The following is a 24978-nucleotide window of genomic DNA, read 5'->3' as shown; positions in this document are numbered from 1 at the left end:
ATGAGTTAGCCAGTAAGAGGCTAGAGCTAATGGGCCAAGCAGTGTTTAAATGAATACAATTTGTGTGTTGTTATTTCGGGTATAAAGCTAGCCGGTGGCCGGGAGCTGGGAGGCGGGAAGCGGCCCACAGCTCCTTCTACAAATAATGGTATCCAAACATAAAGCATACTAAGTTTTTGTGTGTGTGTATGTGCATGCACATACTTGATTTGATGTGCCTATGGAGGTCAAAGATCAACTTTATGAGGTATGTTCTCCTTTTCCACCTTCATAAGAGTTCTGGGATCCATGTCAGGTTGTCAGCAAGTACTTTACCGTCTGAGTCAAATCAATCCTTGTTCAGCTGTTGATCAGACTAGGAGACAGAGTATCCTAGCCTCCTAAGTAACATCAGAAGCTACATCAAAAAGTTTCACCAACATGACTGCCTAATCATGAGATGAACAAGAAAAATACCAACAAATATGCCAGACTGCATGGGGGAGGGAGAGAGCACAAGGCCTCAGCCCTACACAAAAAATACTATAGGCAACTGAGTAAACCTGCCAGTGGGAGAGGTGGTGCTCCCCAGGGAAGAGCACACCAATTGGTTGTCCAGTACCAAATGGTCAGCCCCGAAAACATACATATAAGTTACATTACATGGACTCATCAAGTTATTTTTAAGAGCTTATGTGGGTGTATACACACACACAAATACATATATGCATTCAATAACAACTGATGAAAGGATATACGGAATGGTTCAGAGGGAGAAAAGGGGAGGAAAGATTTTGCAATTAAAATATAATCCCAAAAATAAATAAAACTTTAATAAAGAATAATAGCCAAAGTATAACACCTCTCACCTGGAGTGAGAGGAATCAAGATAGACAGTGAGGCTGAAAATTAAATAATAAGAATAAGAAGTACCTAATAGTGTATAAAGAATCACCTCTTGATTAGGCATGGCACAACTATGAATAGTACATGTGTTTATACAGTATAACAATTCTTTTCCCCCAACCTAGTATTTTTATTATTTGTTTAGAAATTTCATACAATGCACTCCCATCACATTCACTTCCCAATCCTCCCAGGACCATCCTTCCACCCTTATGCCACCCTCCATTCCCCACCCCCACCAAAAAAAAGAAATTATGTTGACCATACACTCATTGGAACATAGTCAAACTCCTAGAGGCCTGCCCCTTAAAGAAAACTGAGTCCTTCCCCACCAGCCGCCTCCTGCAGGACGCCATCTGCGTAAAGAGCTACACTTCACCATCTTTATCACAATTTAAGGACTCTCCTCAATAACTTCCTCTTTGGATTCTTTTTTTCTTTCTTTTTTCTTTTCTGGGAGAGGGTTGGGGTTGTCACAAAAGCCTTCAATGTTTCTCATTCTCAGTTATAAGTCTGCAGTCACTGATAGCACTGCAAAAGCTGCCTTGCCCACAGCAGCTGGCAACAGCACAGATAGATCATGGACTTCCACACGGTTTCCAGAATTCTAAATACACTGAAAACTAAAAGGAGCTGTTACTTTTCTGACTCAATGCAAAAATGAGTAGAGATATTTCAACTAAACTTTTTGCTGTATGCTTTTAAAATTTTGTCAACTATATTTAATCAATCCAAATAATTCCATTTAAATTAGCCTTCAAACTGAAATGTAACTAGAATTACAGAACTCTCTACTTGTTATTGCTGTCATGAAAGTTATTTCTAACTATGTATATGAATCTAAATTCTGAACAGCTCATCATTCCTTAACTGTCTTGGCTGTATTAGATTAAACAGCATGAAGAGACTGTTAAAATAACAAGGTTAAATTCTCCCTTCCTTTTTTCTTCTTCCTCTTTCTCTCCTTTCTTTTTCCTTGTCTTTTTTTTCTCCTCTCTTCTTCCCGGGCTCATTCTAAATGACTCCGTGTGAGCTGATGAGAATACAAACGAATGATCACTAATCACAAAATGTTCTAATAAACAGTGAAGCAGCATGGTGTTGTATCCACAATGAGAACACTGCTGAAGAAGAGACCCTGAGCATCACCCTGGGAAAGACATCATCCCTGTTCCTCTCACAAGCTGAGCAATGGAACTTGAATTAACAACTAAAACAAAAAAAAAAAAACTTTACCTTTCTTGAAATGTTGATGTCAAAAAATGGTTTAGGTCTGACACTAAATGGTTCTTGTGTTTTGTCAATGAGCCCAGTCTTCATTTTTTCATGTCGTGGACTTATGATTTCACGCTCAATACACTGCAGTCGAATATTAAAATCACAATCTCCAACTGGTTGTGCCTGAATGAGAGAAGATTTTTTATCTGAACACTAATAACTACATTATCAGCATTACTGTCAAGGCTGCAATACTATACACAAACTATGCAATGTACAAATAGGAATCTTTGGAGATGTCTAGTGAACAACTTACACACAATACATGTCCATTCCAATAATTAGGATAACAATTGCTATTTTTAAATTGTAATTACATACAGCAGCAGAATAAAATGGCATATACCTGTTATAAGCTGGTGCAGATGTCAAAGCAGTAGAAGCACTGAGAACTAATAGCAAGACTCATTCAAAGCACTGTGTTGGGCTCCTTTTCAGCAGTCCCTCCTCACTTCCAAATATTGCCCACACTGGCAATGAAGTCCTTTCAAAGGAGTAAAAATGCTACCCCACCATCACCATACCTGAAACCCTCAAGTGATAACAGCCTGTTACATTAAAATCTAAGTTCAAATACCTTATTTAAGTAACCTGTCACCTTCTTCAACCTACTATGTGATCCACTCCTCAGCACACATCAAGCATGGAGACAACCGTCTAATGTTCCTGACTCATCCTTCAAGGACTTAGTAACAGCCAGGGAGGATGAAGTGTGCCCATCCCACCAGCTCCACTCTACCTCTGACAAACCTTCTTGTGCTACTTTGAGCACTACCATGCTGTTTCTGTTTCTTTACTTTAAAAACAAAAAACAAAAATAAATAAACAAACAGGGTCTCACTGTATAGCTCTGGCTGGCCAGGAACCTGCTATAAAGACCAGACTGGCTCTATCTTTCAAGTGTGAGGTTTAAAACTGTAAGCCACCATGCCAAGCCAGATTTCTTTACTTTTCTATTCACCTCTACAGATAAGCAGTCTGCAAGTTGATTTCAATATTAAATCCAATCTAAACACATATTCCAACATGTAAACAATGTATGCCATTACTACTATCAACTTATATGCAGGTACAACTGTATAAGGCAAACCAAACAGAATAAATGCATTAAGAATAATTTTCCTCAGGTAGGCGGTAGTGGTGCACACCATCCCAGCACTCGGGAGGCAGAGGCAGGTGGATCTCTGTGAGTTTGAGGCCAGCCTGGTCTACAGAGCTAGTTCCAGGACGGCTAAGACTGTTACACAGAGAAACCCTGTATCAAAAAATCAAAATAATAATAATAATAATAATAATAATAATAAATTTTCCTCTGTTGTTCTCAAATTCAAATGAACTGTTATGAAATGATATGAAGGTAAGAAATCAGAAATCAGTTTATTTCTTTATATTCAATAACTACAGAATCTAGCATAAATAAAATGATCAGTTAAATTCTTCCTGAAGAAAATAATAAACAAAAGAACCAAAAAGATTTTAATTAAGACTCCGGCTTTCTAACCATAATAACCGGAGCCAAACTTACTGACATTACAAATTACCCAGCCTCAGGTATTTGGAGGCTAGCAATATAAATGAAGACTAATAAAGCAGGGAAAGTTCTATAGTGGTTAAATAGTAGAACATGTAGTAAGTATGTGAAAAATATGAGACTTTAAATCATGAGGTACAGTAATAGGCATATAATTCCAAAATCATAAAATACTCTCAGTATGGTTTAAGTAATGACTATATGATTTTTGTTTCTTCAAGACAGGTGGCATCCTGGGGAGGCACCAAACTCCTGCTTCTCCTTGCTCCCTCCTCTAGGCTCTGTGTCACCATATCTGACTTAAATAATTTTTTTTGTTTACTAAAAACATTTGTAATTTTATTAGTGCAAGTGTAGCTCAATGGTAGAGCACTTGCCTAGCACATGTGAATCTATGAATTCAATCCCTAGAACTACAAAAGCTATTAATATATATAAACATACACATTATCTCAGTGACATTTCTAATACTTTCATAAATTAGAAAAAATACTTACATTGAATTTAATTATGTCATATATCAGATATCTTGGAACAGCCTGTCCATTTACTTTGTCAATGATCATTTCCTTGAAAGAAACAAAGATTAATCTTTACTTTAATAGCAAATTCTTTAATTTTGAGAATATAATACAAAAAGAATCTAAATCTTCAATGTATGTCTTAATAAGATTTCAAAGGTAGTACACTTGTACTCACATCAAATCATCCTAAATTTTCATCATGTCAAAAATCTTAACTATGTATTATATGTTGAAATTATCTCCTTGTGTTTTGGGTTGGGGTGTGTAGATGTATTTGCAGACAGGTTCTTTCTACATAGCCCCTGGCTAGGCTACAGCTCATAAGTAGTCAGGGTTAGTCTAGAACTCTCAGAAAGCCTCTGCCCCAGCCTTCAAAGCACTAAATTACACTTGCACCATCACAACCAGTTATATGTCTTTCTACACTTGCATGGCTACAACACACTCTGCTTTATGTTTGAATTACCAACAATATTTAAGAGTAAATAACAAAGTTTGAAATTCAGCATCATTTTGCAGTATTTTGGATAAAATCAGGCAAGGTCTTGCTCATGATAAACAAGTATACTACAGCCCCAGTCTCAAATTTGTTATTTTAACTGAACTGAGTTTATTTAACCATTTGCATTTGAATGCCTGGTGCAATAACAAGGTGGCACCAAGATTTCAGTTAAAGGTTCTTTTCAAAAACTAGGACTAGAAAAAGTGAATTTTTAAGTTGGACAGCAAGGAATTCCCCCTTCCAAATTATCTGATAAAATGAGAAAATAAATAAATAAATGCTTTCCTTTAAACATTGGTTTAAAAAGCAAAACGAAAGTGTATTATCAACAAACAAAATGTAATAAACAAATGAGCAAGTGTTTTTTGTCTGTTTCTTTAATGACAGTTCAAAATACATAATACATTCTGGTAATAGCACAGGGAAAACTTAAGATAACTGACATTCAAACACATTACCAGGCATGCAATATAAGCCAAACAAAACAGACTCAAAGCTGGCAGAGGTAATAAAAGTTAGTAGATCAAAACACTAAGTCAACTTCATTCATATATAGCTGTTTTGCTATTTAGGATTAGAGAGATGATTAGAAAGGTATAACACAAATAATCAAAGAAATTCAACAGGAAAACAGTACAAAAATATGGTTAGAATTAATAGCAACTTAGCGAAGAAAACTCACTAAACTTGAAAATATAGAAAGAGACTACTATACAGACCAGAGACCTGGGGGTGAGGAGGGGACAATGAAACAATTCCTAATAATATTCGACTATACACATAAATCAATGCCTTTTCTAGTCATCAGAGAGGCTTCCTCCAGCAGCAGAGGGGTGTGCGTGCAGAAACCCACAGTCAAACATTATGTGGAAAGAGTCTAAACTGGAGGTCTCTAAGGAGTCTCTTTCTGGGGAAGAACGGGAGAAAAGACTGAAGGAGTCAGAGGGAATAGGGAATGCCAGGAGAACATGGGGCTCTGAATCAAGTAAGTAAGACTCATATGAAATATGATCTCTCACTGAACTGTAGCTAGGTCAGCTGCCAGCAAGCAAGCCCTAGTAATCTTATGTCCCTGCTCTCCACAGCCCTATAGTTATAAGCACTCAGTCACAGCTAGCTTCACATGGGTATTTGAGATACAGACTCAGGTCTTTAATCTTGCACAGCAAGCATCTCTCTAGGCCCCACATCGTCCATCTTTAATCCAAACTCCTATATAAAGAATATCCACTCCACATCATTAAATGAGAATTATTTCTCCTCCAAATGACCACAAGACTTGTTTTAAGTATAGTTTTAATTAAAGGTACCCCCGACTGTTATCAATCTTTGTCTATCCTTCCCAATAGTTTCCAGAGAGAGGAGGCTTCCATACTCTAAGCAATGCCTGCACTCCACTCATAAGAGATACTCAACAAATACTAGTTAAATATAAACTACCCCAACCTATAAGAAATACTCTTTTAATTTAAAAGTATTTCATCCTCTTTATCCCTGTGCAGGAGATCAACATTAGGAACAGTAGCAACCAAGAAAGTAAAAGGTCTGAATATAACCCTCACAGAATTTTTCTGAACAAAAAAAAGCTTAGGCTTACTGCCACCTAGACTGCAGCGGTCGGATTAATAATCACCAAAAGTATTAGGTATTTGAACAAGTTTAATAACAAAACCAGACTCACGAAACCAAGGTCCCAGCGGAGTAGCCGGCGGAGACAGGAGAGGAAGGGAAGGGGCGCGCAGCCTCTGCCCGCCCAATATATCAGTAAACATACGCCCGAGGGCAGCCCGCCCCCAAGGGGAGGGCTTATCCCTACACTAGACAGCACACGGTGTTTAACACAGCAGTCTAGTCTCTTTGTTATGCATAGTTGGTTCACTCAAAAAACAAAGGAGTAAAATCTCAGTAGCCAACAGAAGTACATCCAGAAGACTGGATCTACGCTAGGCTTCTCCAGTCCTGAGATAAACTCTCAGGATTAAAAGAATCTACAACTATCACTAGATGAATCAAAAATTAATAGAATAAGGAAATGAATCAAGAATGCTACAACGATAGCCAGGTATTGTCATACACACTATAATCTCAGCACTTGGGAGACAGAGGCAGGATCTCAGATTTGAGGGCAGCCTGGGCTACAGAGCAAGACCCTGTGAAAGGAAGGAAGGAAAAAATAGAAGGGAGAAAGGGGGGAGATGTTCGGGTAACAGTGGAATCTAGCATATAAAAATTTATACTTCCAACCAAAAGGGGGAAACAGAGCAGTTAAGTGGTTTTGACAGTCTAGACATTTAAAAATAAGAAAATAGCACCTGCACCTTACTATCAAGAGATATTTGGGCTGGAGGAAATATCCAAATATGTAAAGAAAACACAAAAAGAAATACAGGTATTGTGATCATCCTGACATGAACAGTGTCTTGAAATGTGAAAAGGCTGAGAGTAAGCACCAAGATCTTTACATTTGATCTACATATATTTAAACTTTTGTATAGTACATGAAATGACAAAAAAAAAAAAAAACATAACCTTCAACTATGTAACAAAATATGCTCCAGTAAGACAAAAGACCTCATAAGCTGATAGGAGAGAAATGAATACCCAAAAGGAAACAGTAGAAATGTTCTGAACAGGGGCTCTCAGAATCAAAATCCTAACTCACAAAGAAGTGAGATGTTAAGCCTCATAATGACTCACATAAAGGAGGACTAAGAATCAGACACTACCAAATCACCTTACAAACTTTCCCAATCTTCTCCAGGTCACCACAGAGAAGAAAACCTAGTGAACAGTGTAAGTCACTCAGAATAACTGATGAAGCCAGGGAGGCAGCTGCAGTGAAGGTTTCATTGCTATTCACACTATTTTTGAATACAGAAATCACTCTGACCCTCTTAAGTGAGAAAATCTCAAATCAAACTTCAGTGTTAACACAGTGTGACAATGCCTAGAGCTAATCTAGACAACCTGAATTCAATTTCTGCGACCCAAATCAAAGGGTAACCAACTCCTACCAACTCCTATTTGTCTTCGACTTCCATTCACAAGCCATGAAATGCACATACCTACACACACACAATAGATAAAAAGCAATTAATGGGGGATGGAGAGATGGCTCAGAGGTTAAGAGCATTGTCTGCTCTTCCAAAGGTCCTGAGTTCAAATCCCAGCAACCACATGGTGGCTCACAACCATTTGTAATGAGGTCTGGTGTCCTCTTCTGGCCTGCAGGCATACACAGACAGAATATTGTATGCATAATAAATATTAAAAAAAATACTCTGTGTTTAAAAAAAGCAATTAAAATGTACTATTAGAAAAAGGACTCTAGGGCTGGAGAGATGGCTCAGCCGTTAAAGGCTAGGCTCACCACCAAAAATATAAGAAAAAGGACTCTATCATAAAACCATACAATTTTGACATACAAGATATACATTTATGATTAGAAAAAAATCTAAAACAAAAACTGTAATGTCCACCAAAATCTCTTGGTCACTTATATAGATCCTTTCACTTTGGAGACTGCAATTTAGGACATCTAGAACCAGCTGTTAGAATAGAGAGGTGTGTGTGTGTGTGTGTGTGTGTGTGTGTGTGTAATTATATTCATTTATATGTGGGGAGGATTGTATGCATACTATGCCACATGTGTGGAGGTCAGAACAAACTGCATGAGTCAGTTCCCTCCAACCAAATGGAGGAAAACAACTCATCAAACTCGCAGCAAGAGTCTTTATTCACTGGCAATCAACAACAACCCTCAGTTTGATACTTTTCAGACAGGTTCACTACGTAGCCCAGGCTGGTCTTGAAGTTAACAATCTCTTGACTAAGCTTGTTGAGTTTTGGGATTAAAGGTATCCACACCATACCTAGCTGGAAAGAACCATATACTTTCTTGTTGCTGCTGCTACTGTTGTTGTTTACATAATATATAAACATACTAAAATATGTACAAGACTTAAATATTATCACAAGAAAGCCTACTGTAGTCAATAAGAAATACAAACACCAATTGATCTAAATAATCAAATAAATTTACAGAAAAATATTTTTTAAAATTAAACCTAGAATTTGTCTAAATTATTAGTTCTTAACAAGAACTTTTTCATTTTGCATCTTACTTAATTTCTATTATTATTGTGTATGTGCATGATATGCATGTGAGAGCTCACGGGCCACAGTATGTGTGGAAATCAGAGGACAGCTTTGTAAAGGAAGTTGTCTCCTTCCACCTTCCATAGGTTTTGGGGATTAAACTCAGGTCACTAGACCTACACAGAAAGCACCTTTACCCACTAAGCAATCTTGCCCACCAATTACTAAGTAATTTTTAACCCTATGATTTCTGCCATTAAAACAGTTTGGAATAACTGAACAGCAGATTCAGTGTTGAAGAGCACAGATTGTTCTTTCAGAAGATCCCAAATTGGCCGCCAGTATTCAATATGTTAGCTCACAATCATCTGGGACTCCAGTCCCACAGAATCTAAAAAAAGTTTGGAAATCCAAATTTATGATATTTATATATATATATATAGGTACACCACTCCGATCTTTATATAAAATAATAAGCCCAAAACATACTGCAAGTAAAAATTACTTTAAAAATCATGTACAGCATTTAGTTCTTTGTGAAGATGAAGCAATCAAGGAATGATCTACAGGTGCACATACTTGATCGGAGCACTCCTTTTTCCAGCCAAGGTAAAGATTTTGTTGAATATTCAAACTCTGAGACTTAATTAGGCCCCTAGCTTCCCTAAAGCTTCAAACAAACTGTTTAAGAGTCTATTCCCTAGCTGGCAGTGATGATGCAAGCCTTTAATCACAGCATTCAAGAGGCAGAAGCAGGCAGATCTCTGAGTTCGAGGCTAGCCTGGTCTACGGAATAAGTTCTGGAACAATCAGAGCTACACAGAGAAACTCTGTCTTGGAAGAAAAAAAAAAAAGAATCTATACTCTAAAAACCAGCTGTGGTGGTACACATGCATAATCCCACCACTTGCAGGCACAGGAGGTTCTTGAACTCACAAACCTTGAATACTAAACTATCTATAAAACAGCCAATATTAAAAAAAAAAAAAGAAGAAGAAGAGGAAGGAAGGAAAGAAGGAAGGAAGGAAGGAAGGAAGGAAGGAAGGAAGGAAGGAAGGAAGGAAGGAAGGAAGGAAGGAAGTGATGTGGGAGTGTCATATATCAATCTGTTGATTTCATTGGTTAAGTTATAATAAACCAGCTGCTTGGCCTCATGGCTTGGAACATAGATGGGAGGAGTAAACAGAATAGAATTCTGGGCGGAAGAGGAAGTGAGGTCAGACTCTGCTCTGCTCCCAGAGAGACGCCATGCTCAGCTCTCCTGGATAGACGCAACGATGGATGGAGGCTAGAATCTTCCCGGTAAGCGCACCTTGGGGTGCTGACAAACATCATTAGAAATGGGCTAGTCCAGGTGCGAGAATTAGCCTGTAAGGGCTAGAGTTCATGGGCCAAGCAGTTCTTAAATGAATACAGTTTGCGTGTTGTTATTTCGGGCATGAGCTAGCCAAGCGGCCGGGGTGTTAGGGACGCAGCCCCGCCGCCGCTTCTTATTACAACAAGGAAGGAAGGAAGGAAAGTTCAGTTCTCAAAGCTGATGTTACTCATATGAATGTGCTCTATTTTTTCAACACTGAACAAAGGACACAGTTAAAGCCATCAAAATAGCAGCATAAATTATTCCACCATTAGAAGCTTCAGTGGTCTTTTTATTTTTATTTGCTTTTCCTTTGTTTGGCTTATTTGCTTTTGATTTTTTTAGAGACAGTCTTACTATGAAACCAGACTGGCCTGGAACTTAATATAAAACCCAGGCTGACCTTGCATTCATACACCCCTGTCTCAGCTTTCCAAGTGCCGAGATTAAAGTATGTGCCACCATGCTCAGCTTTTATTACCAGGTTTTTTTGTTGTGTTATGCATTATTTTAATTTTTATTTAAAGTATGTTTTCTTTTCCTAAGAACTGAGTTGGAGAAAGCTATTTGCAGGAAGAAAGTGAAAAATCACTTGATAATTACAACCACTTTTTAATAATAAAAACAAAGATTTTTTTATTTTGTTCCTTTAAGATTAATGCCAGATTTATTAACTGATTTCCCATCTCATGAACATTTTTTTCTACTAAAAAAAAATTTGAAAAATGCTATTTAATCTCCAAGATGAGTATTTGAGGTCTGTTTGTTTTGTTTTTGAGACCAGGATCTCATTATGCTAGCCTCTGATAACCTTGAATTTGCTGCTGCAATCCTTCTGCTTCTGGCACCCAAGTGCTGGGATCATACAAGTGCACTTCCATTCTCAGGTAAATACATCTTTTTTTTTTTTTTTTCTCCCCTGATTTTTTCGAGACAGGGGTTCTCTGTAGCTTTGGAGCCTGTCCTGGAACTCACTTTGTAGATCAGGATGAGCTCAAACTCTGAGAGAGCCTCCTGTCTCTGCCTCCCAAATGCTGGGATTAAAGACATGCACCACCACCCAGCTCTAGATCCATCTGTTAAGGAATTCGTTTACTTTACGTACAGGTAAGAAATAAAATTGAAACATTCAAATAAAAATTACATTTGGTTCTAAATCAAACATACTAATAATGACTGCACTAGTCAATTTTAAAAAATACACAAAAGTAAATTACTTACCCCATCTAAAAGTGTATTTGATAAATGCATGCGAAGATCTTTACGAAATGGAAATTCCAGATTTGAAACATGAAACACTGAATTATCTCTGTCAATCATGAAAACTTCATTTGTGCCATCGATCAACATCATATAACTAAAATAAAACATTTTTTAAAAAGTATTAACATATGGTTTCAAGAACAAGGTTATCAGAACAGTTGAACTTTTTTTTCCCTAGGCTGACAACATTTTCATAGAATGATTACTACAGTTCCTCTCTTGATCATGAAAATTAAAAGAACCACATTATTTTTTGTTTTAATTTCTATAGAAAACATAAAAACAAGGAAATCTAATTTTTATGAAGACAATATGGTATCAAGAATGCATATATGATGTATAAAAAGAAATGTTTCTCTAATTTTGATTAATTATATCAAAAAATTTCAAAGTTTAAAAACACACAAATATGTACTGTATTTTACAAATTGGATACTACCTTTTCCATATCAAAGGTGATAAAACACTGAGTTCAAATTATTCAATATTCTTTCTACCATGCCAACTGCACAAGTATTTTTCTTTGAATCAATACTGGTGTAAGCAAAATACTAGAATATTAGAATTCTTCTCATTTATAACTACAAAATTAAAATATTCAGCTACAATTTTTCATTGACTTTTATCTCCAATCAATATATGGGGGAATTTATGTACTGAATAAAGCAGTCATACTTCATAAGTCAGGTTAAATCTATGGTGTCTGCATATCAAGCATGGAGCTCCAACAAAGGCATGGAGCTCACACTTATAATCCCATGGTTTAGCCACGCATAGTGATCCCAGCACTCGGGAGGCAGACACAGGCAGATCTCTGAGTTAGAGGCCAGCCTGGTCTACAGAGCAAGTTCCAGGACAGCCAGCATAACAGAAAAACAATCCTCCACATACATCACAAATAAACACTTGTACATACAAATAAGAACAGTGCTCAAATTTCACAACACAGAAAAATAAAGTCCAGGATGAGGAAGTAGGAAGATCAAGAGTTGAAGGTTTCTCTAAGTTACATACCAATATCCTGGCAAAAACAAAGTTCAGTCAAGCTATTTGTGTATGATATCAGAAAGGGTAAACTAGAGAGTGCAGCTCAGTTGGTAGAATATTTGCTTGGAATACCCGAAGTCCTAGCACAGAAACCCTGAATGGTGGCAGGGTCTTGTAATCTGAGCACATGGAAGATGAAAGGAAGCAAGATGATCAGACGTTTAAGGTCAACTTTGGTTGCAAAGTGATTTCGAGGGGACACAAATGTGGAAGAATATTCAAGATATGACACATAAAGTGGAGGAAAACAACGATCCATACAACCACCTCCCCAGAGAACAGTGTGTCAGCAACAAGTAAAAGATGGAGGGCAAGCAAACTAAAATCAGGTGACAGAAGAGACATTAAATGAACAGATAGCAGCTAACACAATAATTTGTCTATCGTATGTAGAAACAGAAAAACTGACTAAAGTGAAAGAACGCAAACAACAGGGAAAAGAGCAGCAGTGAACATCCCAGGGGCTTCTATCTGAGGGCTAGCATGGTATCCCTTGCTGCTCCTAAAGGAAGTATTCCAGCTGGCCCTGAGACAGACTGTTCAGACCCATGTCTCATTTGGAAGTAATAGCAGCCCTAATAGACGAAAAGGACAGAAACTCAGTCTCACTAAGAAAAAAAATCAATTAGTCTGGAAAGAAAACTCATGGACCAAATACTAATCCAGCAGGCTCAAAAGTAACAGGAATACTTAAAACTCAGGCACTCTTGCATATGCTTCCAGATATATATGAAAATACTAGGCTTCTTACAAGAAATAAGAAATGTTCTGGACTATGTTCCATAAAAAATTTAAATCAACATATAATGTCAAATAAAAAGCAATTATGACACTGTCTACAAATATGTTATAGAAGATAAACAATCCATTGTCTTTGAGGACTTGAGCCAGTATTTAATAAAAGGTGTTAATGGAAAACACTGTATTGTTCTCTTAGAAGTCAAGATACGCATACATATTAGGGTATTTTAAACCATAGGTAAGGTGTAGTAATATGTAGTACCAGCCCTCAGAGATACTGCAGGAGCAGAAGATTCTGAAGTTCCAGGCAAGCTTCAGTTATATAGCCCAAGAGTCAGTATCAAAAAATAAAACAGGCGAAGAGATAGCGCAAATGTTTAGAGCACTTGTTGCTCTGGCAGAGAACAGGGGTTTGATTCTCAAACCCAGATGATAGCTCACTACCATCTGCAACATTCAATACCAGGGAACCCAATGCCCTCTTCTGAACTCCCTAGACGCCAAGTAATATTATACATAAACATAAGCAAAACAAACATAAAATATATACAAAATAAAAATTTTAAATCTAAAAACAAAAATCTTTTTAAAAGAAATTAAAATCATGAGAAAACATATAAGTGTATCTGTCTTATTGAGCCTCAGATTTCTAAACCTGAAAGAAATGGTTTGCCTCTTCTGAGTGTAAGACAGACACTGTATTTCTCTTTACTTGTTAATCAGAAATTAAGAATTGAATTAATATAAAATAAACATTAATTTCTAGAGTAGTGATATACTAACTTGATAGATACATACATACAAATACACACACAAAGTTATATACCTATCTTATGAGCTCATCAATTTAAAAAAAAATACTGCAGGGGCTTAAGAGATGGCTCAGTGATTAAAAACACTGACTTGTTCTTCTAAAAAACAAGGGTTCAAATCCAGTGCCCACATGGTGGCTCATAACCATCTGGAACTGTAATTCCAAAGGATCCCCAATGATTGTTCTGATCTCCATAGATACTGCAGGAACACAGTGCACACACATGATGTAAGCAAAAAGATAAAAAATAAAAATATCATATACATAAAATAAAATACTCTGTACCCATGCATATTAATAGGTTTAAAAGACCAAAAACAAAAAGGCTTTGGAGGATAGAATTTACTACATAGTACTGCTTATGTGAAAAACAACTGTATCTAAAGAGTTAGCAAAAAAAAAAAAAAAAAATACTCATTGCTATTCAGGGATTCCTCTACATGTATTATTAGCACTTGGGTTTTGAAACAAATTGCTGAAGTACAATTTCTGGCCTATATCCTAATCACTTCAAATGATACATCCTTCTATTACATGGTACTTATTGGAAGAAATGACCAGGGCTAAGAATACACATCAGTGGTAGAACACATGTCTAGCATGTGCAAGGCCCTGCTAGCAGATGCAGCACCAAAAATAACTGAATAATGAGTTGTCTCATGTCAGGAACAAAGGTTAAAGACGACAGAAAGAATTCTCACACATGAAAGTAAACCAGATTATTTCTGAAAGAGACAACTACCTCACACACTGCTAAATTTTGGCTCAGTACCTAAGTACAGATCTTCCTTTACTGACAATGAACCACTAGGGTAATATAATTTCTCTTTAGAAGATTACATCAATTACAAATATAATATTCAGAATTATTCGTGATCATATGCATTCTCATTAAGGCATAAAGTTTCACTGAAACCTTTTCATTTCCTGCCAAGCTTTTTGTTGCTTGTTTGTTGTTTAACAGATCTTACTGTGTAGCCCAGGCTGAGCTCAGGCTCAAGATTTCCAAATTGCATTATCACAAGAAAGCCTCCCCGCCCATGATTGGGACCACAAACATTCATCACCACATCTAGACCTGAAGTGTTCCTGCTATAAAGGTACACGCAGTTATTATAGATTATAGGAAAGCCAGATTGATACAATGTTTTACCATAAATGTAAGCTTTCCAGCTGACCTAGAAACAATCCAATTTTATCTTTTTCATCATTGAGGTTATATGGTCAAGTAAAATCCGCAAAATATGCTTTAGTAAAAATGAGGAAGTACAGAGAAGAGGACCAACAGACAAAACTGTAAGCAATAGAACATTAATGTCTTAATTCACATTCCAACCAGTGCTTTAAAGGGAAAACAATGCTGACTTTCATGTCACCAATTCACAACTCTGATGATAAATTTACATTTCAAAAACTTATTTTAGAGCCGGGCGATGGTGGCGCACGCCTTTAATCCCAGCACTTGGGAGGCAGAGGCAGGCGGATCTCTGTGAGTTCGAGGCCATCCTGGTCTACAAGAGCTAGTTCCAGGACAGGCTCCAAAACCACAGAGAAACCCTGTCTCGGGAGAAAAAAAAAAAAAAAAACCCACACCTTATTTTAGGTTTTGAATGCAAAAATCTATTTGTTCTTTATAGACCAGGTCTATTTAAATCACACAGGACACTCAATAAATGCTCAAGCAATTATATACAAGGAAGTTCACCAAACTACTTTGTACTGACAAAAATCAATATTCATACCTGAACAAATATAGTATCCCATTATTTTAAAACATAAAAGCATCCATTAATATGGAAATGCCCTCCCTTGTAGAACTCTATCCATGTCCTTTTTAACCCAAAAATTTTTAGAGTCTTCCCAACTTTTAAAATGAACTGAAACTTTAAGCATAATTTATACATTTTTTATTCCTTCCTCCTCACCCTTCATTTAGTTCCAGTGATGAGTCAAACTAGTAATATATCTGCATCAAACCAAATCTCAAGGATTAAGAGCTGAAGCTAGTGGTGTTGCATTGTTCCCCACTCAGGAGCTAGAACATCTGAGAGGGAGGAACAAGACTGGTAATAAAGTTGTCAACAGACAGCATCTTAAGATTACTTCTCCTGGGGCTGGAGAGATGAAAGCAGTTAAGAACACCCACTGTTCTTCCAGTGGTCCTGAGTTCAATTCCCAGCAACCACATGGTGGCTCACAACCATCTGCAGTGGGATCTGATGCCCTCTTTCTGGCATAAGGTCATACATGCAGATAGAGCACTCACGCATTAAATAAATCTTTAAAAAAAAAAAATATTTCTCCCAAGAGGCTTCCAAGACACTCTTTAGATAAGTTAGTCAAAACTGATTTGCACCATCAAGAATGCTAATATATATTTGTTCCCCACCCCATACTAGTTTTGTGTGGTTGTCTTTTCTCAACTCTCTTCAGCCAAGTGGAAATTAGGTGTGCCTATGATTTAATACCCGTGCTATGTCCCCAGCATATCCTCAATACCAAGAGTTGCATAATACTAGCTATTTATATAGAATAACCTCATAGCAAGAGGCAAGACACCTACATCTCATCGTTTGCAGAGACAAGTATAAGGCTAAGCTTCCCTGTGGATCTCTGCCCTCACAAGACTCCATTACCTAACCACTGCCATCATTCCGCTCACTTCTAATCCCACTAAACTTACATGCATCTTTTAAAAAAATGCAGAGCTTAAAGCTATTTAAAAAAAAAAACAATTTAGAAACTTTCCTGACATAAGAAAAGCTAGGCAGACCTTACCATTACTTACCAATACCCTTCTCGCATTTTGTTCTAAAAATAATACAAAAACAACTGATTTGCCAGCTTCCAGCTTCCTTTCTTCCCCATGCGATGTATGCAAAGTGGGCTTCTGTATCTCTAACTAGATCACTGTTCAGTCAACTCCATCCCTGATCACCTCTATTGTAAAAAAATTATATCCTGTCCTCTTTAACCCTAACTTTTTTAGATTTTCCCAGCTTTTTAAAAGAGAGTGAAACCTTAATCACTTTTTATTTGTTTGTTCTTGTTTGTCAAGACAGTGTTAACAGCCTTGGCTGTCCTGGAACTCGCTCTGTAGACCAAGCTGGCCTGGAACTCAGAGACCCACCTGCCTCTGCCTCTGCCTCCTGAGTGCTGGGATTAAACGCATGTACCACCACCAATACCACCACCCGCACATTTTATATTTTTTTTAAATTTCTTCCTTCTTATCTTCTTTACATAGTTCCATTCATGAACCAAAGCCAGCAATATTTGCATCAAACATAATTACAAATACTAACTTTTATTCCCTATAGATGCCAGAGTTACTAACCTCCATGGGAAATGCCTCTTCATTTCATAAAATAATATTTGCCCTAAGAGTTTTTAAAGTATCCAATATAATGTTTATAAGCTTCTAACACTGCAATTATGTTATTTACTTAACAGTGCAATTATAATAAGCTTCACTATCTTTCTAGCAGATATACAAAGTAGGTAAATTAGCTTACCTTGGAATTAAGAAAAGTTTATAGGCTAAGTCGGATATTTAATCGCTACTTAAGCCAAAATTCTATAAAATGCAATTTAGAATTAAGAAAACAAAGGAAAAGAAACCAAGATAATTCAAAATCTTGTTTCAGATATTTCCACAAAAGAAAATTGATGAAACAACTTAATTCAACAAGTGAGTTTAAAATCAAACCTATGACTACTGTGTTTACCTGCACATATAACATTTCAGTACTTTAAAAAAGAAATCTATCATTTAAACTCCTAAAAATTCAAAAGTTCACATGAAGGTCTTCATTTTTACAACAAGAAAACATACACAATACACTAACACCACAGTCTACTCATGCGCACACACACATGCATGCTCCAGAAAAGGACATGGGTGAGCATCTTGCTCTATCATTCACTCTGTCTGACTCCCTTGTGACAGGCAGGGTCTCTCACTAAACCTGGAGTTGGGCTCAGTCAGCAGGCCCTAGCAGTCCTCCTGCCCCCAAACCATAAGCTGAAGTTACAGGTATTTTCAACCATACCCAGCTTTATGCCTGGGTGCCAGGATCCAACTCAGGTCTTCATGCTTGTGCAAATGAGCTATCTCTCATCTCTCCAGTCCAACCACTTTTTTATTGCTGCTATTAACAATCACTGACAAAGACACAGTTAAACACTTTATATTCCACATAAACTATCCAAGTTTTCATTGAACATTATTAAAATACTCCAATTATAAAGGTATTTAATTTTAATATAGAGTCTATACACATAGCAAAATACTTTACAAATATTAGCTTTCCTTCAATTCTCAAATCACATTTTTAGTCATGAAACAGATGTGATCTTAAATTCACTACAAGCCATCAGCTTCATTCTATTATAGGATGACTTGCATGCACACTGATTAAACAGACAGCATGTACTATTTAATTATAATTGCAAAGCCCATTACCTCCTCGCTAATTGAAATATCAATTCTTTCTAATCAAGTTCTTATTTTAGAATGAACTGTATATTAAATGGAAGGCCAGCAGCAGTTGGATAATTTGCCAATGTTTCAATTCAATATTTCAAATCATTTTACTTCATTTGTTGTTTATAAAACAAATGGTCTTATTATATCTTGGTAAACTTTGTCTATAGAAAAGTCACTAGACAAAAAAAGTAACTTTTTTAAATTTTAATTAATTTACAACTGAATAGTGAAGAGCTCAAGATGCCTACAGTATCTTAACAGGTAAATCTCCAAGCATTCTCAAATGTCTTGAGTGTTCTTCTGTCAAGAAAACTTGATCATTTTCAAAATAATAGATGTCTATTTCAAGAAAGTTCTTTCAACCAGAAATAAAATTAGACAAAGTATAAAAATAAATGTGCACACACAAAAGACAAACAAATAAAAACCCCCACACACCATTAGCAGAGAGCTTGCCTGAGGATAGGACCCAGCATCAGATTCTAGACTCCTCCACACTACCTCATGAACAAATGACAGGAAATAGCAACAATGAAGTGTACAATAAGACAGAAAAAAATTTACTCTAAACCACTCAATTTTAAAACTATCTAAAAAAATAAAATACCATCATCAGTTAAAAGACGTTTTGTTCTTGCATAGGCGCTGGGTTCAGTTCCCAGAACCCACATCAAGCAACTCACAATAGCCTGTAACTCCAGCTTCAGAAGGAATCCAACACATCTGGCCTCTTTTTGAACCTATACTTACTTGCAAAAACCCATATGTAGGAGGCGTACAGGTACTGTGCTCAGAGACAAGCATAAGAAACCAGGAATGTTAAACACACAGGGCTGTCTCTTCAAAGGGAGCGCTATATAACCTGCTTTCCACCTAGAATGCTGGGAGTGGACGTGGTCAATAGCCTGATGATCTCTGGGCTACACTGGCTCCCAAACCCCTCCTAACTTGAGCTGCCTGATTTCAATCTAAGGTGCTGTCCTCCCCTCAGACCCTTATGTTGAGCTTGTTCATCTTGACCCTGTTTCCCCAGTTAATCTATAGAAACTATCTTTATGGAAAGTATCACAAGAGTTTCTCTACATAGTCATGAGTTCAGCTTTGTTGTGCAAATGGCACTGAGTTAATAATCATCTGGAAATTTTTTTACAACTTGTGGCAGGCTTAAATATGCCTAAAATAGTACCCAGTGTCATACTCTCAAAGTTTGAACCAACACCAGCTACTAAACTGGCTTTGCTTCTTGTCTCCCCAAGAGCGACACTCTGCTGGCCGAAGTATCTGCAAAGACCCCTACACACACACACACACACACACACATACACACGCACACGCATCATCAAGTCTGACAACTTGATTTTGAATCCTGGGACTACTACACAGAAGAACTGACTCCTACAAGGTGTCCTCTTGACTTTCACACATGTGTGTGCACATACACATGAACACTTAGATAGATACATACTATAAAAATAATTAAAATGTAATCAAATTATTTTTAAATAGGCAAGAAAAATTAAAGTCTAACATAACTGATTAATAGCTGGCCCTGAACAAGCCACTTACTCTGTCATCTTTGCTCTAATCATCTCTAGCTTGGGACAATGAAGCCCATTATTGCTATTTTAGTGTGGTCCCAGATGGACACTGGCCTGTCATCATTTTAAGATGTGTCATATTTGTTTATGCTGTGGAATATTTCTTTTAATGATGCATTCTTCTCTGCTACATTTGTTTTTTTTTTTTTTTTTTTTTTTTGTTNCTTTGGAGCCTGTCCTGGAACTAGCTCTGTAGACCAGGCTGGTCTTGAACTCACAGAGATCCGCCTGCCTCTGCCTCCCGAGTGCTGGGATTAAAGGCTTGCGCCACCATCGCCCGGCTTCTGCTACATTTGTTTACCTCTGTGAAGCTGTGTTACTGTGCCTGTCTATTAAACACCTGACGGTCTAATAAACAGCTGAATGGTCAACAGCCTGGCAGGAAAGGAGAGGCAGGACTGGCGGGCAGAGAGAATAAACAGAAGGAAAAATCTGGGAAGAAAGAGATCCAACAGCAAGCAAAGAAGGGGCCAGCCAGCCACCCATGGAGTAAGAGTGAAAGTAAGATTACAGAAGAAAAGGGAAAAGTCCAGAGGAAAGGGTAGATGGGATAATTTAAGTTAAGAAAAGCTGGACAGAAAGCCAAGCTAAGGCCGGGTATTTGTTAGAAAGAGTAAGATTCCGTGCATAATTTATTTGGGAGCTGTGTGATGGGCCACTCCAAAAAGTCAAAAAAGTGCAAACAACTACAAACCCAGAAACTTGTTGGTACCAAAGAATCTAGGCTTTGGCTCCAGCCCCGGCTTACAGAATGAAAATTTGCAACTTAACAAGACACTCAGCTGAATTAAAAATCCACTCACTATCCTTAACATTCAAATTACAAAAGAAAGAAAGAAAGAAAGAAAGAAAGAAAGAAAGAAAGAAAGAAAGAAAGAAAGAAAGAAAGAAAGAAAGAAAGAAAGCTGTAACAGATAACAAAATAAGGAAAAAAGGTAAGTATCACTGAAGAAACTGCCCAAAAGTTACATTCAATAAATTTTTCCTCTCTTCTTGGCCATATAAAAGTTCTTACTTTGATCCTGAGGAGTAAATAATAATAATAGTAAAGATAAACATGACCATACTTTATTCCCACCTTCTAAAATTTGCATCTCATACATAATACACAACATTTGAAACTCATTATTGGATACACTAATTAACTGTTACTATAATCTCCTGTCAAACTTTCATCAAGTACCAAAGAAAAATCCCTTGCTAGGTAACTGAAAATAAGGAATTAAAGACTTGGGAGAATAGGTGTAAGATAAATGAGCATCCCATTCCCCCTTGCCTCCTGCTGGAAGGGGCCTTGGAAAGGAGACAAAGAATGTAGCTCTCTGGGATGTCATCCTTTCTTTTCCAGTCACTGAAGGTAATAAAGCACTGACATGGAACTGTCCCTCCAAGAGTGCAGTCTGCCTTCCAGATCACCATGGAAATGTCCTCCCAGAGCTGGAGGTTTGGCTCTTGCTCCAAGAGATCTGATGCCCTCTTTAGGCCTTCACAGGCACTTACATGCAAGTGTACACACAGAGAGAGACATAGACAGAGACACAGAGACAGAAACAGAAACAGAGAGAGAGGAAAGAAAGAAATTAAAAATAATCTTTTTAAAGAAAAAGTTATTTTACAGACTCAAAGGCTCACACCCATGAAGACTTAAATACAGGAACTTCTATCTATAATTTACTGGAGTTAACAGAGCAGTCAAATCCCAGCAGACTTGTAATTTGGCAACCACTATATTCTGTCAAGGTTCTAAAGAACAAAGAAATGGTGTGGTTACTTCTGCAATAATTTCCTCCCTATAGACTAAGCATCTGAGTGTCTAAAGACCAGAATTCACGGAAATGTACACCAACCAGCAAGCCAATCCGAGCTTCCTTCTTCCTGATGCTGCCATTTAACAACCTTTACTAACCTCTTCCTAAACCTCCTACATTATGAGAGTATGTGTCAAGCCTTTTAAGACAATTATACTTCATTTTGTTGTCTGTATCTTCTCTTTTTAAAGCATCAATTTGATTTTGACCCATTCAAGGACATAAGCCATGTTTAATTTCATTTAATTCTAAATACATGCAAAATCACTTTTCTACCAAAAAATCACTACTGTACATCTAAATATTTTATCACATCACAATATTGTGCTAAGTGGCTCTGAATGGGCTGTCCAAATAACCTTCTAAAACTTGCCAGATACTGAATGTTTTCTTTAAATTAATCAGTCTCTCCATATTTTTTGTAATTTTTACTCAAAATTTCCAAGAAATATTTTATTGAAAAGATCAACTCTATAAAAATAAACTTAAGATATCACGTTTAACATACTATACTTATAAGTGTTTTACAACAACTATCCTCCATTATTTGTTATAAACTAGAAGCAAAAGTTTTTGAGCTTTGGATGGCCAGCTGTTCTCCTGCACTATTCTGATCTTTTCTACTGCTTGCTTTAAATAAACTTCCCTACTACTTTGCAAAAGAAATAAAAATTCAAAATGAGCTGGGTGTTGATGGCGCAAGTCTTTAATCCCAGGACTCAGAAGGCAGAGGCAGGTGGATCTCTGAGTTCAAGGACAGCCTGGTTACAAAGTAAGTTCCAGGACAGTCAAAGCTACACAGAGAAACCTTGTCTCAAAAAACCAAAAATTAGATATAAGGTAGCTAACAATGAAACTATGGTATTTTTTAAGAAAGACAATTAAAAGCATGAAAGTATTAAATGTACTGGTAAATGCCTGTGTTCCCAGCACTTGGGAGAAGGATGCAGATAGCATAAGGTCAACTTGGGCTACATGAGACCCAATAATTTTTTAAATTTTAATAATTTCAAAATTATTAAAATTTAAAAAATATTGGAAAATACTTGGTTTAACTTTATGCACACAGAAAAAAATAGAATAAATAGCATAATGCTGACGTTCACCGTTTTTCATTTTCATATTTTATGTGTGTTTTGTCTGATGTCGGTATGCCACATACTTCCCAGTGTCCTCAAAGGCCAAAAGAAAGTGACTGGATTCTCTTGGACTAGAATTACAGAGCTTATGAGCCACTGTTTGGGTGCTGGGAATCAAACCTGGGTTTTCTGGGAGAGTGGTAATACTCTTAACCACTCAGACATTTTTTTTAATGAGCTTTAATATTTTTCCATTTGCTAATGTCAGAAATCAAATGCGATCAGATTGAGGAAGAGTTTTAAAACTTTTCTGTTGTGTAAGGTATGTGTGTGTGTGGTTAGAAGCCTGCCCGATACTGAGTGACAGTAGTATGCAGCACACAAGTATGAAGCATTTCACCACTTCTGTGGCTGGCTATTATGCTTGAAGAATTCTTCTCAGGCAAGCAGGTCTGTGTAATATAATCTATCTATAACTCCAGTTTGATTCACTGAGTCGTGTTGACAAGGACTAACACTTGTTTTGTGCCTCTTTTATGCATAGAGATAGCACTAGAAAAATCAAAATGATATCTACTTGGCTTACAAGGTTGTAAGTACTGGTCTGGGGTAGCGCTAATAAACTGTCACGTTACTGAATACTGTTTAATGGATTACACTATTAGAAATGAACTGCTTTGGTTTCGCTCAGTGACTCTCTTTCTGCTCTTCCAGAGGATCTCAGTTCCATTACTAGCACGTACATCCACCTGTAACTCCAGCTGGCCTGAGAGTGCCTCGGCACACACGGCATATACTTATACAGAAATGCACATACAAATAATCTTTTTTTTAAATACTGTGAGTGCCACATTGTTCACACTGACAGGAACAGTGCCATGAGACATTCTAGATGAGTCAGTCTAACAGCTAAAAACAAATATTTATAACACTAACAGGAATACCAAAGGGGGGGCAACTAGGAAGGCCAGGTCTCAAAGAATTCTAATATACAGATACTTAAATTTTATAATGTAAGCAGCAATATATTTTGTTTTAATTATATTCTATATTCTGTAACTCCAGGAATTTACTTTTTATCAGGCAAAGCTAACACACACTAAGCTTAAATGTCATTCTACATAATTAAAAAATAACAAAGTTTAATTCTCTATCACACAGAGTATTTTTTAAATTGTTTCCTAAATTCTAAAACGTTATTAAAACCAGTGCAAGAAAGCTCACCTGACAGCAAAATTATCAGCAATAGCTACGTTAAAGATAAGTCAAATTGCACATTTGAAAAGGAGCTGCCATTCAGTCCCCCACTTCTTTACTAATCTCACAGACAGCAGTTCCTTTTGGGAACCAAACTACTATCAAACAAAAGAAATCTGATTTAATTCCTTAAGGTAGTTTAAAAAGAAAGGCTCACGGGTTTCCAGGGAGATGTCCCCAGCTAGTACCTTGGGCAGCTGAGGATAGGGAACCTGAAATGACCCTATCCTATAGCCATACTGATGAATATCTTGCGTATCACCTTAGAACCTTCATCTGGCGATGGATGGAGATAGAGACAGAGACCCACATTGGAGCACAGGAATGAGCTCCCAAGGTCCAAATGAGGAGCAGAAGGAGAGAGAACATGAGCAAGGAAGTCAGGACCGCGAGGGGTGCACCCATCCACTGTGACAGTGGGGCTGATCTAATGGGAGCTCACCAAGGCCAGCTGGACTGTGACTGAATAAGCATGGGATGAAACCGGACTCTCTGAACATGGCGGACAATGAAGGCTGATGAGAAGCCAAGGACAATGGCACTAGGTTTCGATCCTACTGCATGAACTGGCTTGGTGGGAGCCTAGCCTGTTTGGATGCTCACCTTCCTGGACCTGGATGTGGGGGGGGGAGGACCTTGGACTTCCCACAGGGCAGGGAATCTGGACTGCTCTACAGACTGGAGAGGGAGGGGGAATGGAGTGGGGG

The 24978-nt window shown here is 37.3% G+C and overlaps 1 protein-coding gene across 6 annotated transcripts in view; it reads right to left on the bottom strand.

Annotated features, from left to right (window-relative positions):
- Positions 1 to 24978, bottom strand: part of Rngtt (RNA guanylyltransferase and 5'-phosphatase) — a 182122-nt gene that overhangs the window by 119802 nt on the left and 37342 nt on the right. For all 6 annotated transcript variants that reach the window (XM_050145469.1, XM_050145470.1, XM_050145475.1 and 3 more), the window contains 3 exons: positions 11397 to 11532; positions 4192 to 4263; positions 2122 to 2286 (listed from right to left, as the gene is read on the bottom strand). In XM_050145469.1, coding sequence (XP_050001426.1) covers positions 2122 to 2286; positions 4192 to 4263; positions 11397 to 11532 — 373 coding nt within the window. The remainder of the gene's footprint in view (positions 1 to 2121; positions 2287 to 4191; positions 4264 to 11396; positions 11533 to 24978) is intronic.

Source organism: Alexandromys fortis, unplaced genomic scaffold, assembly GCF_014885135.2.
Source record: "Alexandromys fortis isolate MF-2015 unplaced genomic scaffold, M_Fortis_MF-2015_v1.1 scaffold_2_26212498_36691700, whole genome shotgun sequence".
Lineage (NCBI taxonomy): Eukaryota > Metazoa > Chordata > Mammalia > Rodentia > Cricetidae > Alexandromys > Alexandromys fortis.
Note: the sequence above shows the minus strand (reverse complement) of the source record. Positions and strands in the feature narration are given on the sequence as shown.